The 18,001-nt window shown below is 28.5% G+C and overlaps 1 protein-coding gene across 1 annotated transcript in view; it reads right to left on the bottom strand.

Moving 5' to 3' along the window:
• LOC111620335 (cilia- and flagella-associated protein 91-like) overlaps window positions 1–18,001 on the bottom strand; it is a 57,676-nt gene that overhangs the window by 17,615 nt on the left and 22,060 nt on the right. Inside the window, exons 7-10 of the mRNA XM_023362252.1 lie at window positions 16,421–16,578; window positions 14,520–14,666; window positions 7,666–7,887; window positions 4,223–4,575 (exon numbers count right to left, since the gene is read on the bottom strand). Of these exons, the coding sequence (XP_023218020.1) occupies window positions 4,223–4,575; window positions 7,666–7,887; window positions 14,520–14,666; window positions 16,421–16,578 (880 nt within the window). The remainder of the gene's footprint in view (window positions 1–4,222; window positions 4,576–7,665; window positions 7,888–14,519; window positions 14,667–16,420; window positions 16,579–18,001) is intronic.

Below are 18,001 nucleotides of genomic sequence, written 5' to 3'. Positions count from 1 at the left end.
ATTATTATTATATTATTAATATAATAATAATGATAATTTATAGTATTATTTGTTTTATTGTAATCAATGTAATGTAATTGATCAGTTTGTTTAGTTATGGCAATGCAACACTTGTTGTGTTGCCATAACTAAACAAACTGATCAATAAGGGAAACTGGTCAATAAGGGAAATTGATCAATAAGGGAAAATTTAAGGGAAACTGGCCTCTATTTAGGTGTTACAAATGTGGAGAAAACCCGGAAAACTCCACATGGCCAGACCATTTGAGCGAGGTGTGAATTCATAACTGAACTGTCAGTGTTCAGGGTAAGAAGACCACTTGGCCACTGGTGGGCCAATTGGTCAGTAATTAATCAATGTAAATATTTCTTTATTATGTTTTTCTATATAAGGTATAAAGTTTGTCATTCAACAGCATTTCATAAATAAATAAATTTCAACACTGATTTTGATGTTATTAAAAATGAATTTTAAACCCCAATTTAAAGATTCTTAATCTAACAAAAAATAGGGCCCCATTGGACTTCAATAAGCCCTAGGCCCCAAAAAAACTAGATCTGCCCCTTCCTAAAACAGTATTAAAAAGTATTGTCATCTGACTTAAGTATGTCCTCTAAGTTACAGTCTTCTATCTTAATTAGGAGGAGATGAAATTTGAGTTGCAAGTTTTGACTGGCCCTTTGCTGAATTTGAGTTTGAGATCCCTGCCTTAAAGTAAAGATTTTACATAAACATTTTATTTATGTATTTATTTAGAGTTGTTAATGTTATCCCTCAAGTTCTTAGTAAATAAAAATTAAAAATATATACATAATTAGTGATAATTAAAACTTTGTTTGCTAATATCTATTATTTTTACCATTTAAAAAATAAATTACACCAGATAAACATATAAGAATTAAAAACATGAATAAAAGAGATTTAAAAAACAACGATTAAGATTAAAAAATGGAAATGTGGATGCAAGTTATAGATATTAATGAAAAAATTATCAATAACCTTTATTGTAGACCTATAAATTCCCACTTTCATCCATCTGTCCTTAATCTTGAGAACAGATTTAGATAGATGACCAGCATGACTCAATTACTAAAGGAAAAATATGATGTACAGGGGCAAGATACTACTAATTTGTAAGTGGAGAGCATATATTTTAAATAAATTTAAAAAATATGATCAAAAATTGCAGCCTGGCATTTGTGATGACATTACCATAAATATTTGCTCATTTGTATATAAAATTTGTTTGCAGGTACTTTAAAAATAATATAATCTGTATACAATATTGATTCTATTAGTTTTGAGCTTTTGGCTATACAATAAAAGATTGATCAATGGGAAATGGATAAACAATAATATGGAGTATGTATACAAGCATCGTTATGGATTCTTCTATTGGGGACTCAGACTAAGCCAATAGTTATTTATAATACCATTGTAAAATTTAAAACAAAATAAGTGGCCAAAATATTCTACATGTTTTATTGGATCAGGTAATCCAAGCTGAATTCTTGCTGCAACAGGATTATTAGTATATGGTAGGTTACTAAGTTTATTTAGAAGAAAATAAACCTTTTGAATTTCTTTAATGACTTTATTTAAAAGGGATGAAGCTGTCATTGACCAGACTGGCAAACAGTAGTTACATATGGATTAGATATTTGTCAAATAAAGAGCTCTTAACACTGACCAAACTGATATATACCTAGAAAGCACCACAAAATTCCACGTTTGATTGACCAGGATTTTACTATCTTTTGAATGTGCTCCTGAAAAGTTAATTTGTCATCAAAAACAATCCAGATCACTATATGTTTAACTTGGTTTAAAATGCATAGTAATGGTGAAAAAAGGAATCATTTTAATTTATAAGTTTTTTAAGTTTTTGCTTCCAATTTTTCAGTTGTTTCTTCTTTCTTAACAAATAGAAATAAGCCATAAATCAAGAATGGTTATAGTTGGAATATATCACTTAAAGAAGAAATAATAATCTATAGGAAACTGTACTTTTTATTATGAATATGATAACTGCACTGAATAGATACTAATAGAAAAAATATGTAGTTTAGCAATCAGAAAAAAACAAGTTACCATATTACCACATAGTGAGTTTATTAATATGGTAATACAGTGGAACCCCGGTTAACGAACGTAATCCGTTCCACAAGTCCGTTCGTTAACTGAATTGTTCGTTAACCGAAGCAATTTTTCCCATATAAATTAATGCAAATGCAATTAATCCGTTCTAGCCGCCAGTATTTTTGTAATTTTATTTGTAAAATGGGTTTTCTTTAATGAAAATATAGGAAAACGTGCTCATAAACAGTCGATTTAGGTTAAATTTTCGGAAAAGGGAAAAGATTTGACTGGTATAAAAACATCACACACAATCGTTAAAGTTTTAAAATGACAGATAGCAGAAACAACAGGCTAAATTGTGAGCGAAAGGCTTATAGGTTTATCGACAATCTCTGATCAGAGTCGACGAATAGGTGTCAAATAAATGCCTCGGAACAAACCTTTCTCGTGACCTGATCTGGTTTCGGTTTTGGAGACAAAGAAGAAAACAATCGGGAAGCGAGGAATGGGACGCAGGACTAATCGTAAGGAGACAAAGAGGAAAAAATACTATAAAAACCCCCAAATCTCAAGGTCAAAACGCAGTTTTCCTAAAAATTCTATGGTGATTAATCTGTGTCGTCTTTATCTGGATTAAGCCTGAAGTCTTGCCTGCTAAAATTTGTGTTGTGTCTCGCGGACCGCTCCAGTCGTTGCAGCTCTGTCACCTACCGTCGCTTCTGTGACCAAGCGAACCCATCTCTTCCGCTCTGGGGCTACGACTGATCAGCTTGCACTATCGTAGGACCAGCGACATGCCACTCCTCAGTGCCGAGAGAAAATACTGTAGATAAGCCATTTCCAACTACCTCAAATATATAAGCATCTTCCGTTCTAAATAAACGATTTTCACTGTAAAATACTTGTCATCTTTGTCTCCTCCGCCACCACCAACGTACGAATGGGCCCTAGACCATCACCGACACACGATTAACTGATTTTCCCTAAAAGTCGGCAAGCTTACAAATTTGACACAAAAACCCGTTAAGTTCGTTATCCGAATTTTGTTCGTTATCCAAGACAAAATTTTTGCAAAATAATAGTTCGTTAACCGATTTGGTCGTTAACCAGGACGTTCGTTAACCGGGGTTTCACTGTATGATAGTTTGCATTTATTTTTATACACTTTATTAATTAATAATCACTTACCACATTAAAAACACGCCTCGTAACGTGAGATCTTTAAAGTACCATTTTAAAATAGGGTGGTTGATGTTCTGCTAATGTACCTACATCTGTTGGCTAACCACAGACACAATTACAGAAGCATTCATTTGTTTTACATTCATTTGTGTGTGTTTAAAATGCCTCAGACAATTCAAAATCCTGCTGACTCATTTTCTTAATGCAAAAGACGTGAAAGTGGCTGACATTCATTGGAAAATTAGTGAGGTATATGGAAAAAATGTTATGAGCGATGGAATGGTAAGAAAATGGGTTAGAGCATTTAAAAATGGCTGTACTAATGTCCATGACAAGTGGCATAGTGAGAAATTGTTTGTCATTACCAAAGACTTGGTGCAGAAAGTTGATGCAAAAGTTTGAGAAAACAAACGCTTTACGATTTTGTCATCCAAAAGAAAAGGCGTGGCAAGTTCAGTAAGGAGATTGTTTTGCTTCATGATAATGCCTGTCCACATGTGGCTCAACGAACCCGAGACTTTATCACATCATATGGCTGGGAACAACTTGATCACCTTCTGCTTAGCCCTGATCTAGCGTTTAGTGACTACTACTTGTTCCTCCACTTGAAAAAACATCTAGGCAGTCAGCACTATGACGATGTCAAAACGGCTGTACTGCAGTGGTTGGCAAATTAGGCAGCAGGTTTCTTTGAGGATGGAATTCTGAAGCTAGTTGTACGATATAATAAGTGACTTAATATTAGAGGAAACTACGTTGAAAAGTAGATTAAGGTACAGGCTTTCTTGTAAGAAAAAAATTGTTAAAAAAATCTACACTTATGTTTTTTTAATATCAAAACAGTACTTACTTAAAAAACACATTTTGTATTTTATGTAATTTTCTGTTTGTATAATTTTTAACATAATCTGATGGACATAATTTAATTTTAAATTTTTATTTAAAAATAAAATAGCTTACCTTCTCTGTTCTAATGGTATCATTTCTCTTCGTACTTTGTAATCTGCCAAGCTGGATATAAAATTTTCTGACAAAATAAAGTTCATACATTTATCTGTTACTTCTTTATGTATATTTGTTACATTTTCACTAAATTCGTTTATATTTCCAAGATTGTCTACTGCTACATCATTAGCTGCTAATACAATACTGTCATTCAAACAGTCAGCAACTGGTTTCAAATGTGCCAAACAAGCTATATCAGTCATTAATTTTAATTCTATTCTTGCTTCTTCATCTGCTAATGTGGTAATTGTATCAGCAAGAACATAATTTCGATATCTTTCCATAGCTTCTTCTTCTACCATTTGTACCTGTTATCAATCAAATACTAAAATTATTTCAAATCTTTAAGCTATCTTGATATATTATTTTAACAAATGTTTTATATATATACAGTATGTATGTATGTACGTGTATATATATATATATAAAATACCATAAATTTTATTTAAAGAATTTATTCTAGATAATGTGATTTTTCAAGATTGCCATAATAAAAAATAAATTAAAAAATTAATTTCCTATGCATAATCTGTAAAAATTGTCAGGATGCATTGTCTTCACCTGATTTCAAACTGACTTTAAAATCACAGATAATCCTTGGGTTATGCAGGAAATTACTTTACAAAATTTATTTGCCATAAGTTTTTTTAATATATTTTTCACAATAATAAATAATTGAAAATGAATTAATAATGATGAATGAAAATGCAAAAGTGACCTTTCCATATTTTTTTTTTCGCATTGGAATTTTTAAACATCTATCCTTCAATTTTAAATGTACAATGTTTTATAGTTAAATGTAATAGATTAATAATGATAATAATAATGATGTATACTTTAAACTGAAACATTTAAATTGTTTTTTTATACATAAATATGTAAGAATTACACAACATATAACTGTTTAAACAATTTTAAACAATCATTATATTAAAAACTACTTTTCTGTTTTTCACAGAAAGCTTGCAGGAAGGTTAAAAGTCTACACAGCTCATTGTCTATGTTTGTTTGGCCTTCCTTGAATTTTTGAACCCACTTGCATAAGCTTTTTATAATGACATGCACAACTCTCCACATTGTGCATACATCCTGTGATGGATCTTACTAGGTCTAATGCCTTCAGCTGTCAAAAATCATCTTGCTGTTTGATTTTGGTGCAGTTTGACATGGGCAATGCCATTTTGTAAACCGTGTAGTAGACACAATGCCACCTGGCAGGAACAACTGTTGGTGTAGGGCTGCATTACTGTATTCTTTCAATTTTATTAGTCTCAATCTTGTATACTATGTTATTTTTCTTTAGCAGTGCTATTGAACTTGTCTCATATATACAGGGTGTCCACTTAAATATCTGTCCAGGAGCAAAAAAAGTGCTATTTAAAAAAGTGCCATAATGGTGATAATTCGTTCAGTAAGATAAACAAATCATTCAGCAAAGGGACATGACAATTGTATGGTAATTCAATGGCAATATGTAAATTTTTTAAACATCAGATCAAGATGCAAATTGTGAGATCCACGAGTTTTGGGGGTTGTTTTAACCCATTTTACTAAAAAAAAATTCTATGTAAACATCCGCCAATAGAAAAACTATCAAATAGTTTTGGATTAGATGTCACCCTGATTGTCAGCAATCAGATGGGAAAGTTGACACACAAGTGTCAGAAAATGCACTGCCATCGTCAACACAGGTGATCACGTGACCTCTTTCCCACGACAAGTGAATAAAAGCTCGAGCCCTGGAAGTTTAGGGCAATTGAATTGGAAGTTATACTTGGTAACTGTGCGCAATCCGTCTTCTGGACCTCCATACAACGGACCTGATCCAACAAGAGAACAAGACACCGGTTGAAGACAGATCACAGCTTCGGACTTCCATACAGTTCGCCATATCGACAAAGACTACAATTCCTATGAAATTATCGACGCATACTGTTCGTTTCCTCATAGAGGTATTTTTGTTAGCGATTTGTGAACTCTCTCCCCTGCAACAGGAATAGGCTTAGCTAAGAGCTGCCATTTTGTATATATTTAGTATTTAATCGCATCTAACCTCCTGTATGTTAACCTTAGATCTTAATAAATGCTTTGTTTAATTGTTAAACCTGTCTCCTGTCTATCCAAGGACTCCTGTCAACTTGCTCGCCACTCGATAGAAAGCCATCAAAACGACAAAGTGGATGAGTTTTACCAACTCGACGTGTAAATGGCAATTATGGTACTGACCCTGTGCCCTCGTAATCTCACACAAATCAAAACAGCAATCTTGGCATATGTTGAAACACAATGCCAATGTCTCTTTAAGAACTAACATGATTCAGCCTGCTAGGTGATAGTGTACCGAAGCAAGGCCTTATATTTGAGAACAATTCTCCACCAAAATAAAGTTCACTTTTTTTTGTATCAATTTCTGCAATGTTGTCTTTATCTTTTCAGTCAGAGATTATTTGTATGCTATTCTAAATCATCTTAAATTGATTCCCTTTGGTTATTTTAGCACTGGAACAAGTATACACAACATGCATATACTAATTTAATGCTGGACAGACGTTTAAGTGGACACCCTTTATATCATAAAATATATTTATTCAAACAATTTTAAAAATGGAAATTTTTTAAGTTAATTTTAAATATTTAAATTCTTAGTTTTCTTAGAGTATCCTAACCTGTATAGAAACAAAACAGTGCATTTTATTTGTATAATTACTTTATAATTGGCTTTATAAATATTTATTTAATATATAATTAAATATCTTTTTAATTCGCTTTATAAATATTTAAATATGCATTAATTATATTGATGATAATATTCCATATTTTTTATTTATTATAATTTGATATAAAGATTCATACTGCATTGTTATAAAACAGTCCATCTAATAGAATGGTTAAAGGACTGTCTTGAAACTGAATGAAATTTGAATTCAAGGAAAATATGCTGCTTGTTTAAAGACGCCTAAAAATTAAAATTTATTCCAGAAATATTTTCAGCTTGCAGTTTGGCCAGTTATAATTAGCTGATGCTGACCAAACTGTAGACCAAAAAATTTCTTGAATAAATTCTAATTTTATTTGTTTTATTAAAGTTTTATTAAACAAGCAGCAAATTTACTTTGAAATGACTTTAATAAAATCATTATTAAAGTGGTTCTTTAAGAATTTTGTTATAACAAAATTAGAATAAATATTTAGAAATAGATAAATAATTTTATCAAGAAGCTAGAATAAATATTACTTTCTTTTCAAAATGATAAGTATAAATAAATGAAATGTTCATGAATAAATGAAATCACTTTCCATTATGTTTTATATAATAAAACATAATGGAAAGTGATTTTTAACTCTAGAATTTATGTAAAAATTAATAATTACATATATATTAATATATTTCAACTCACATCTCTAACAATTTGGTCTTCCAATTCACGAAATTGTGTTTCAGTATGCCTTCTCCACATTTCTTCGGCCTCTCTTAATTCTCTCTGTTGTTTGGCACAAGCAGCAATGAGACAAACAAATTCTTCTTGTTGTAACCGTTGATGCTCTTTACTTAACAGACCCAACATAGAAGAAACAACATTTCCTTCCCATTCATCAATAATTTCATTCATAATCTGTTCCTATAAATTTTAATATAAATTCTTCATTTTTTAAGAACAAGAAAATTTTTTAAATTTAAAAAATTATATTATGAAAATATATTTTTGAAAAAGCAAATTTTAAAAAATAAATTTATATATTCCTTCAAAAATCTGAATTTAGATATATTTTCACATTCAATAATAATATAATAATGCATTTTAACTAAATAATCCTATATTTATAGGTATAGTATTTCATTCTGCAAGTAAAATATCCAAAGGTTAAAACATACAATTTATTCAATTCTTTATTCTATGTATGCATGTTGGGTCGACGTGAACTCTCAATCCCTCCTCAGTGGGATATGTACAAATTATATAGCACTGAAAAGGATATTTTACTTGCTTAATGAAATATACCTATAAATATAGGATTATTTAGTTAAAACACATAAGAATACAGTAAACCTATAATTAAGAAATAATATAATAAAATATAAAAGTTTTAAATAGCATAAATAAAAACTTTTACAAAGTAATAAATTATTTAAACTGATTCAAAATTTAGTTGATATTTTATATGAATTACATAAAGCCATTTTTGATTTACAGTAGTATATTAAACAGAAGTTAAATAACTTAGATTTTCTGCCAATTTCATAAATACTTCAGAATTTTTCATAAACATGAGAATCAATTAAAATGGATAACTGAAGAATGCAACAAACAAAAATAACATCATCTAAAATGCATTATTTTAAATACTTTCAAATTAAAAGTATATTTTTCATTAAATAAAAAAATATTGTACAGTATGACTCTGATTTATGAGAATTTGATACAATAAGCTGCTTTGTTTTATCCCTCTTTCCCATTTATGAGACAAAATGTTTGATGCACTTGCTGGCATTTATATTAGAACAAAATATTTTAATCACAAGTGCAATGAGATTGCAATCTCTGCACACTCAAATTAGAAACCTCATAGGTTGCAGTCTCCATTTTTTATTTCATTCACACTGTATTTTTTGTTAGGGATAGTGCCATTCATTCTAATTAATTATTGGATGATTAGACTGATATTTTTTACTTCTGTTAAATATATCAGAACAATTTTCCTATATTCAAAATTCCAATAATTAATAAATTAATAACATGTCTCTCTTAGCATTTTAAGTTTCTTGACAAATTATTTTTAATTCCATAATAAAGTTTTCAACTGGAAATCTGAAAGTTTTATTATTTTGAATAATAAACAATCTTTTGTTGTATTCAGCTTCATCAGTTGAATTTCATGAGTTCTAAAATTTTATAATTCTGTTTGTAATATTTCATCTACTTCTGGAATAATTTGTACTGAACAAAACATGTAAAAACATTAGTAATGACACTATATAACTTATTTGATGTGTCAATTTTTTTATGTAATGATATTTAATATAAAAAATATAATTCTAATTAAAATTAGATTTAATTATAAAAATACTTCATAATTGACTAATCTCTCATTTTCTTAGGAGAATTTATGAAATAAAACAACAGAGGTGTATATTACATTTAGTTTATTTTGATACTCATTAAATATAAATTTAATGAGTATCAAAATTTGGTTTTAATTATTTTCTATTAGTAAATGACTAATAAACAAAGCAATCTTTGTCAAAATGCACAGAACAAATTTGTGTGTTACTTTTAGGTTTAAAATCTTTTATTTTTATTAACTGTTCCTTCATTAAAGTGGGTTATTGTGAGGAAATTACGGAATGATATTCCTTTATCTATATATTCCTTCTTTGTATTATCATTTGTACTGTACATCCAAATGCACAACATGACATAGGTATTTTCATTTGTTATTCAGCTTGTTTTGAATGAAGTGAATAACTAACAGTGGATAACAACTAGTGATGGCATGATACCAGAATTTCTCCTGATTCTGATTCAATTCCAATTCTGCCAAAAAGTCCCAATCTTAATTATTTTGAATACTTTCTAAAGTTTATTTTAGAAAAGAAAAATTAATGATTTACATTATGAGCACAATACACTCATTAATTAATAAACATCAAGCTTAAAAATGGAAAATGACTGGGAAATCCAGAATCAATCTTTTGAAAGAAACCTGAAAATTCTCCATTTATATGTGGATATACATGCTTTTATTGTGTACTACAAAATTTATAATGTTATTTCAGATAAAGTTAATATTGCAACACTACCCTCAAAGAAATTACAGCTAATTCCCTTTTATTCAAAGAAATATCCTATCATGTCATCTATGGTCATCATCTTTGGAAATTGCTTTGTTGGCTGACACAATCACCAGGGGAGAGAGAAGGTAAATGAGAAGATGCACTTCTTTTTTTCATGCTTCTTGCAATTGGCATGCCTTGTAAATGCTTTAATTCTATCACTAAATGAGGTTCGGCAAATGATGCAAAGAACTGAACAAATGTCATCATCATCACAAGTTAACCAAGTTTTGAATTTATTCACTTGAGAGACGAATGTATAGAATGACTCATCTTAAAAAAAAGCAATTTTTAAAACTCAACACAACAGTAAACTTGGCATAAACAAGTATTTTTACTTAAAATCACGCAAATTGCATTTGAAAATTTAACACATTACAGCTACAATCTACAAATCATAATGAGAAAGTTATTATAAGTAAACATACTAAATATTAAAAATAATTTTGTATTTTGATATAAAAAAAAAATTATATATTTTTTTCAATTTTAAACTGTTTTGCAGACTACCAGGCTTGATTTGAAACTTTGTATCCCGATAGTTCAATCACTGTTAACTCATAATTAAAATTTGAAAAAAATTTTAAACTCAGGCAAATTTATAAAACAAAAATTAACCAAATTACTAAAAAAATTAAAATAAATTTTAATTTAATTATCTTTTGTGCAAAACAACAAAAACAATTTCTTTAGTTATATCACAAAAGAAAAAAGAGAGTTGCAATTAATTAAAAAAATTGTAATTGAAAGATTCAAAAAATGCAGGCAAAATTAATGCAAAATTAAATAAAAATTATTAAAAATAATTATAAAAACTAAAACTAAATTAATACTAAATAAATTAAACCTAAAAATTAATGAGCAATTATTGCAGTCTGGCATGTGACAATGTCGGGCTGCAATTTTTAATCATATTTTTAATTTATTTATTTTAAAATATATGCTCTCCACTTCAAATTAATAGTGGCTTGTCCCTGTATATCATACTTTTCCTTTAACAATAAAGTCATGCCAGTCATCTAACTCCTTTCATGGGAAAATTTTTGAATTAAAATAACATGACTTCTGGTTTGCATTGGAAGTTCACGTACAGTTAATCAGGACTTCCCTTCTTGTCCCTAAGCTTTCCATATCTGTTCTCAGATTTTGTCTATCTAACTCAGTACTTAAGATTAAAGGACAGACAACAGTGGGAATTTATAGGTGTACAATTTTTTCAAATTGCAGTCCAATTAAAACAAAATAAAATAATAATTTAAATTCTGGCCTTTACATTGAAATGGAAATCATAATTAAAAACAAATATCAAAATTAATTAAAATTAAAACAATGTTTTTAAAAACCATCTAAAAGTTCTTTTAAAATTTTCAAATTGTAAATCAAATTTATTTTAAAATTTACATTATTTGTGTTTAGTGGTGACAAAACATTTTGCTTTTAATATATTATAAATACAGATACAGAATACAGATAGCCGTTCAAGCCAGCTCAATACCAAGCAGACGACAACCCTAATGCCACCCTATCTCCCCTAAAATGGGAACAGTTACTACTAACAAGTAAGTGCAATCGCTCATCACTCTGATTACATGAAAGAAAAGTCTGCAGTGACAGACATCACCTTGTTATGGAATGTCACATGCTCTCTGTTTTGTCAACTTTTAAGTTTCCAATGAACTAATACTTAATTTTTAATGTTTGACTGAAAGAAATAATTACTTTTCTTATTAAATATAGAAGAATTGTTTTAAGAATTGGAAATTGTGATGAGATTTGCTCAATTTCAATTCCTGGAAAATGCCCAATTTTTCCAATTCCGATTAATCATCCCTTCACTAATAGCAACCACTATGTTGACCATAAGCCACTTTATCAAGTGAACCTTTTCTTCACATGAATAGACCTCATTGATCATATTTTAATTGGAACACATTTTTGTTGAATTAAATTTTAAAATCAGCTCTTAAAACTTAAATGAATAATTATAATTTTGACTTAACAAAATGTTTCAATTAAATTATTATTTTTCCATTGAATTAATGCTTCTTATATCTTCTCATTAACTCTTAATTATAATAAAGACTATTTTAAGCCACATCTATAGTGGATATGTTTTTAAACTTATATAGAATTTCAATTTCTATTTAACTATAATCTAAGTAGGTACAAAATTAAATTCCAATCCATATTTAAAAATTTGAAAATGCAAGTGCAATTCAATCCCACACAGGGCCATGCTGAAAGATGAGGCAAAGGAAACTGCCTTAATCATCAAATTAGAAGGAATACTAAAAAAGTATCATAATGTAAAGTTCATAATATTTATAGAAATATAAGTGCATTGACACACTGTTCTTAGATTTATCTCAGATGCCAAAATTGTTCAGAACAGTCTTGATCCCAGATCTCTGGGATATAAATGATCATATGATAATATGATCATCAGATTAGAGATTAATTTATCATGAGTCAATTTATCTCTTCTAACATTTATTGAAAAATAGATAAAATTTTTTAAATGAACAAACAATTTATGATCTACTTTTTGGAAAATATTTTTAATTTCACAAAATATTTCCAATCTGAAAGAAAATTTTACATATTAAAATTTGTTTTTTTATATATTTTTTGTTTGTTTACTACTTATTTACTAAATTCTCTTTATTGAAAATTGTAGAAAAAAAAATATTTAAAATGGCAAAATAATATTATTATAAATTCTGTCTTTCAATTTTAAGAAGTATTTATTAAATACAAAAATCATTTCAAGATTTCCACAATATTGTTGAGTTTCCTGTAGATCGAAATCCACGGAGACAATAATAATATATATAAAGGACTCAATGACAAACACATGCACGAAAATAAAACAAAAAAAGTTTATTTTACCAGTACCATAACCGTGATTCCTACTACTTGAGTTTACATGATATACAATTCCTACCACTCGAGTTTACACTATATATGTATTGTCAACTTAAAACTAATAGTTATGTACAAAACTTGGAAGAAAATTACATTACAAAACGTATGTCCCTTGTTGTTATCTCTAAATTTCCTTAAGATGGAAACGGATTGGATCTTGAACTGGAAATGGTCTTCCTTTCTCACTCCTATTCTCACGGCCTGGCCTCGAACCTTCGTATTATCCTCAACGGATCCAAAAACCAGAATCCCCTCAATTGTGAGAGTTCACTAATTTATACCTCCTGCTATCCGGAAGTCCGCTTTACTCACATGCCCACCTTGGACCAATCGGAAGGCTTTTCCCATGGTACCTAAGAGGTGACATCATAACACAAAAATACACGCAACATTGTATAAATTAAGAAAACCCAATACATACAAAAAGGAACCTGAGACAAAAAATATATTATAATAATACATAGTTGCATAGCGCTACAATATCATTATAAAATATCAATATTAAATTTTGAATTGCTAAATTAACATAAATTATTAACATAAAACTTTTCAGAAAGACTTTATTTAAGTAGTAAACTCTAAAACATATAGAATGTTCTTTTGTTAAAATTTTACTTTAATACATGCTTATCATGCAAAGATATTTTTTCTTTCATAAGATACTACCTGATTTTGATGGGGCCACCAGATTCCTTAAAACGCAAGGATAATCATTTTGTCCATATATTTCTCTATATGCAATTAACATAATAACTATTATATAAAATACATTTTATGTATAATTATTATTATTAATACAATAATTATAATAATAAAGTTTAGCAATTAGTTTCTGCAAATGTGTCCAATAAATATATATAAGTGTAAAATATCAATACTTTTTTAATCAAAATTTAATTAAAATATTAATTATGTACCAATAGTGACTATTTCTATGTTCATGAATTTGCACATAAAATACCTTTACAAAAATTCCACTATTTAGACTAGTATCATTGCTATCCATAAAACTTATCTCATTCCACATTAAGTCGAGTTTGCAAGACTCTACTGTATTTATATATTTAATGATAAGTACAGAACTTGATAATGCCAAAATATTTATGTAGACACAAAACATAATTAAAGAAAAGTTTAAGTTGTCAAATGCTTTTGTTTTTCATCATTATAATATTTTAGAATTTTACAGTAAAATATTCATAAGTTAATTCAAATTCATGGAAATAAAATATAATTTTTTTGGAATAAATTTATGTTTTAATATATAATTAAAAATAATCTAAAGCAAACTTAATGATCTTTTTAATTAGTTGCAGAATATAAATTGTATTTTATATATAATGTANTATTTCATTATATATTATATAAAATATAAATAAGGTAAATAACAAAGAGAATATTTTCATTGAAAAATTTTCTTTAAAACAACTGTACTCAATATGAAAATGAACTTATCATTCAAATTATTTATAATAAAATTTTGGATTCTATTACCTTCTTATTTCTATATTCTTTATCTATAATTAATTTATTTCGTACTTCTAACTTTTTGTCTATTGCTTCCTTCTCTTCTATAGATATGGCATGCAAGCCATGGTATTCCTCTATGAGATCTTTATATCTTTCTTTTTCTAATAGCATCTGCAAAATAAATATTTTTTTATTTAACATTTAGATGATAGTATTTAAATAAATTTTAACCTCCTTACCAACTTTAAAATATCACAACTTTTGCATCATATAGTTGTGAAATTTTCTAATACACATTTTTAGGCATACAAATAATCTATTATTGTTTACTAAAAGAATTTATTATTATTATTAGGACAAAAAAATGAAACTTCTCTGACCTCATTTCTGTTTTATAAATACTAAATTTTTTAAAACAATTTAAGTTTTACTTTATACAAGGTGTCCCAAAAGTCTGGATACACATAATGTAATGTCTCTATGGATGAGCAATTATTTATTGAGACATTAACAATGCCAGCCTGCAATTTTTAATCATATTTTTAATTTATTTAATTTAAAATATATGCTCTCCATCTCAAATTAATAGTGCCTTGCCCCTTTACATCATACTTTCCTGATAACAACAGTCATACCAATCATCTATTAACTCCATTCAGGGAAATTTTTCAACTGAACCACATGATTTCTGGTGAAAACCAGAAGTTTGTTTGTTAAGTTATGGCAACGCTTGGGCGATCTGCCTATGGTGGATGCCTTCTGGGAGGTCTTTTTTAAGGGAAACTGGCCCCTAGGAAAATAGGTGTTACAAACATGGAGAAACCCCGAAAAACTCCATGTGGCCAGCCCATCTGAGCGAGGCGCAAACCCACGACCAAACTCCCAGTGTTCAGGGTATGAAAAACACTTGGCCACTGGTAGGCACAATAGAAGTTTGTACATAGTTAATTAGGGTCTCCTGCCCCTAAGTTTTCCATATCTGGTCTTGTCTTTCATCTATCTAACTTTGTTCTTGAGAAGAATGGACAGACACAACAGTGGGAATTTATAGGTCTACAATTTTTTCATATTGCAGACCAAAGTAAACAATGGAATTATATATTATGATGCATGCCAAATCCAATGGTGACCATAAAGTTAACCTTGAAGGGTATTTTCAAAGTCATTCAAAAAATGAATCAAACCAAAAATGTCAATTAGAAAATTGTAGGCCATATAAAAATTAGTAATAATCTGCTTTTGTTTGATACATAAACATGAAAATAAAATGAAAAACAAATCCAAAAACTCAAAAAATTTTGTTTATGCAGTGAAGCACCAGCATCAACGTTCCAACTCAGACAAAACAACAAACAAAAAGAAATTCACAAACAGAATCACTATACATCTTTAACTACCTACAACTGGCATTTTTAGAATTTGTAAAAAAAACAAACATGTGCTAAAATTGACAACGATTTCTAAATAGTTCTTTCAGAGTTATTAAACAGAAAGGAAAATAATCAGAATCTTAGCTTTTAAAATGCAAACTAAAGTAGGAGTGTCTGATAATATCAATTAAAGCACAATACATACAAAACAAACAGAAGAGAACTAAAGAAAGTGCATATGATTTCCAAAACTACTTAAAAGTATAACTATAGATAAATATGTCTGCAATGCACAAAGGATTTTTCATGTTTTTTAAAAATACTGTTCATAAGCTTAGACAAAGAAAAAGTTGTTGGAAGAATTTATAATTTCAAGTTAAAATCAGCAGATAATCTGCATCATTGCATAATTTGCATCTGCTTTCAAATTGACTTTTAAAAACAACTCACAAGCTAAAATTATGGTAATTATTACTTTAAATTCATAAATTTTTATATAAAATAAAAAAAATCTATATTAAAAAATAAGCTTTTAAAAATCTTTATCTAACAAACCTTTCTTTGAGATGATCTTCCACGCAGAGCTTTTTGCATAATTATAGTTGCATGATGTTGTTCTGTAACATCTGATAATACAGTTGGCTGATCCATAGAAAATGTAGGTTCTTCTTGTATGCCTAACTTTTTCGAATGCGTACGTTTTATATGGCTTTCTAAATTTAAAAACAAAATTAATAATGTTTATGTCATTTCATTACAGACCAAATTAAAAATAACATTTGTTTTAAAATAATTTATAAATTTTACTTATAACAAAAACATATGACTATATAATATCAAAATTTTATCTAAACAATAAACATAACTTTCTTAGTTAAAAGCAAAAATAGTTGTTCCAATGTACGAGAAAAATAGTTTTATAAAAATTCTTCCAATACAAATTAATGCATCTTAAAAACCCTAAACTATTTATCAATTTAGTATTGTTTGTACCTTAGCTATTAATAATTAAATATATACAGTGGTACCTCGGGATACAAAATTAATCTGTTCCGAAACTGAGATCGTATCATGAAAATGTCGTAAGGTGAATAATTTTTCCCCATATGATTACATGTAAAACCAAATAATTCGTTCCAACANCAGTATCGACTTTAATTCAAAATTGCTTTTTGAAATGATCATTTCATTCTTGATTGAAATTTTTTGATTATATAATGATCGATTTTAGCTACATATATCTTTAGTTTGTAAGTACCTTTCCTAATAATAACAAAAAGCTTATTTAAAGGAATGTACACCCTGATCAAATTGATAAACTAAAGTGATTGATTGGAATAGGGATAATATTGTATAGAATAGTCTAGATATAAGACCTAGTGTAGTATTAAGAGAGAGAGAGACATTAATAGAGATATGTATTTGTTAAACATACTACCTTTAAAATGAACAATACTTTGGTGAAAGGGAACTTTGCCCCAAAATGGATTTAAATGACCCTGGAGTCATACAACCTTTAGTGAACTCAACCACCTGAACATTTGTGGTTATGTTAAATGAAATTTCAGCAGAAAAGAAGTGTGTCAACATACAGGAAGAAGATACATTATATCATTTTGAACTGCACAGTGAACTTTGAACTGTTAGCAGGTGCTTTTTGAAACAAGAAGACATCACATGATCTTCTAATATACCTGAATTTGTGCAACTATAAGAAGTCAGCCAACAGAGGTGCTGCCATAGAGACTCTCAGCAACAGAGAGGTGCATTCGAAACCAGTGACAGAACTATGTCCACTTTTACCGTCAATTCCAGACGAAGACACCTGTGTTCATTGTGTTTATTTTAGTAATATTATTAATCTGATGAATTGTTTACTATATTATTTCCATGTATTTCAATTTTGAATTTAATTTGAATTATTGTATACTTTTATGATTTTATTATTATGTATAACGCAATTTTTAGAGAGAGAGAGAGAAATTTCGAACTTATATATTGCAGTGAAAAATCACGCCTTCTTTAAATGTAGTGTGATTTTTGAAGATAAGGGAGTAATGTGAGATCCGAAAGGCCCTGGGTCTAATTTGTGAATTTTTATTTAATATGTTTAAATATCGACACAAAATATTACTT

This window comes from Centruroides sculpturatus, unplaced genomic scaffold (assembly GCF_000671375.1).
Source record: "Centruroides sculpturatus isolate CEXI.00-Female unplaced genomic scaffold, Cexi_2.0 scaffold32, whole genome shotgun sequence".
Taxonomy (NCBI): Eukaryota; Metazoa; Arthropoda; class Arachnida; order Scorpiones; family Buthidae; genus Centruroides; species Centruroides sculpturatus.
Note: the sequence above shows the minus strand (reverse complement) of the source record. Positions and strands in the feature narration are given on the sequence as shown.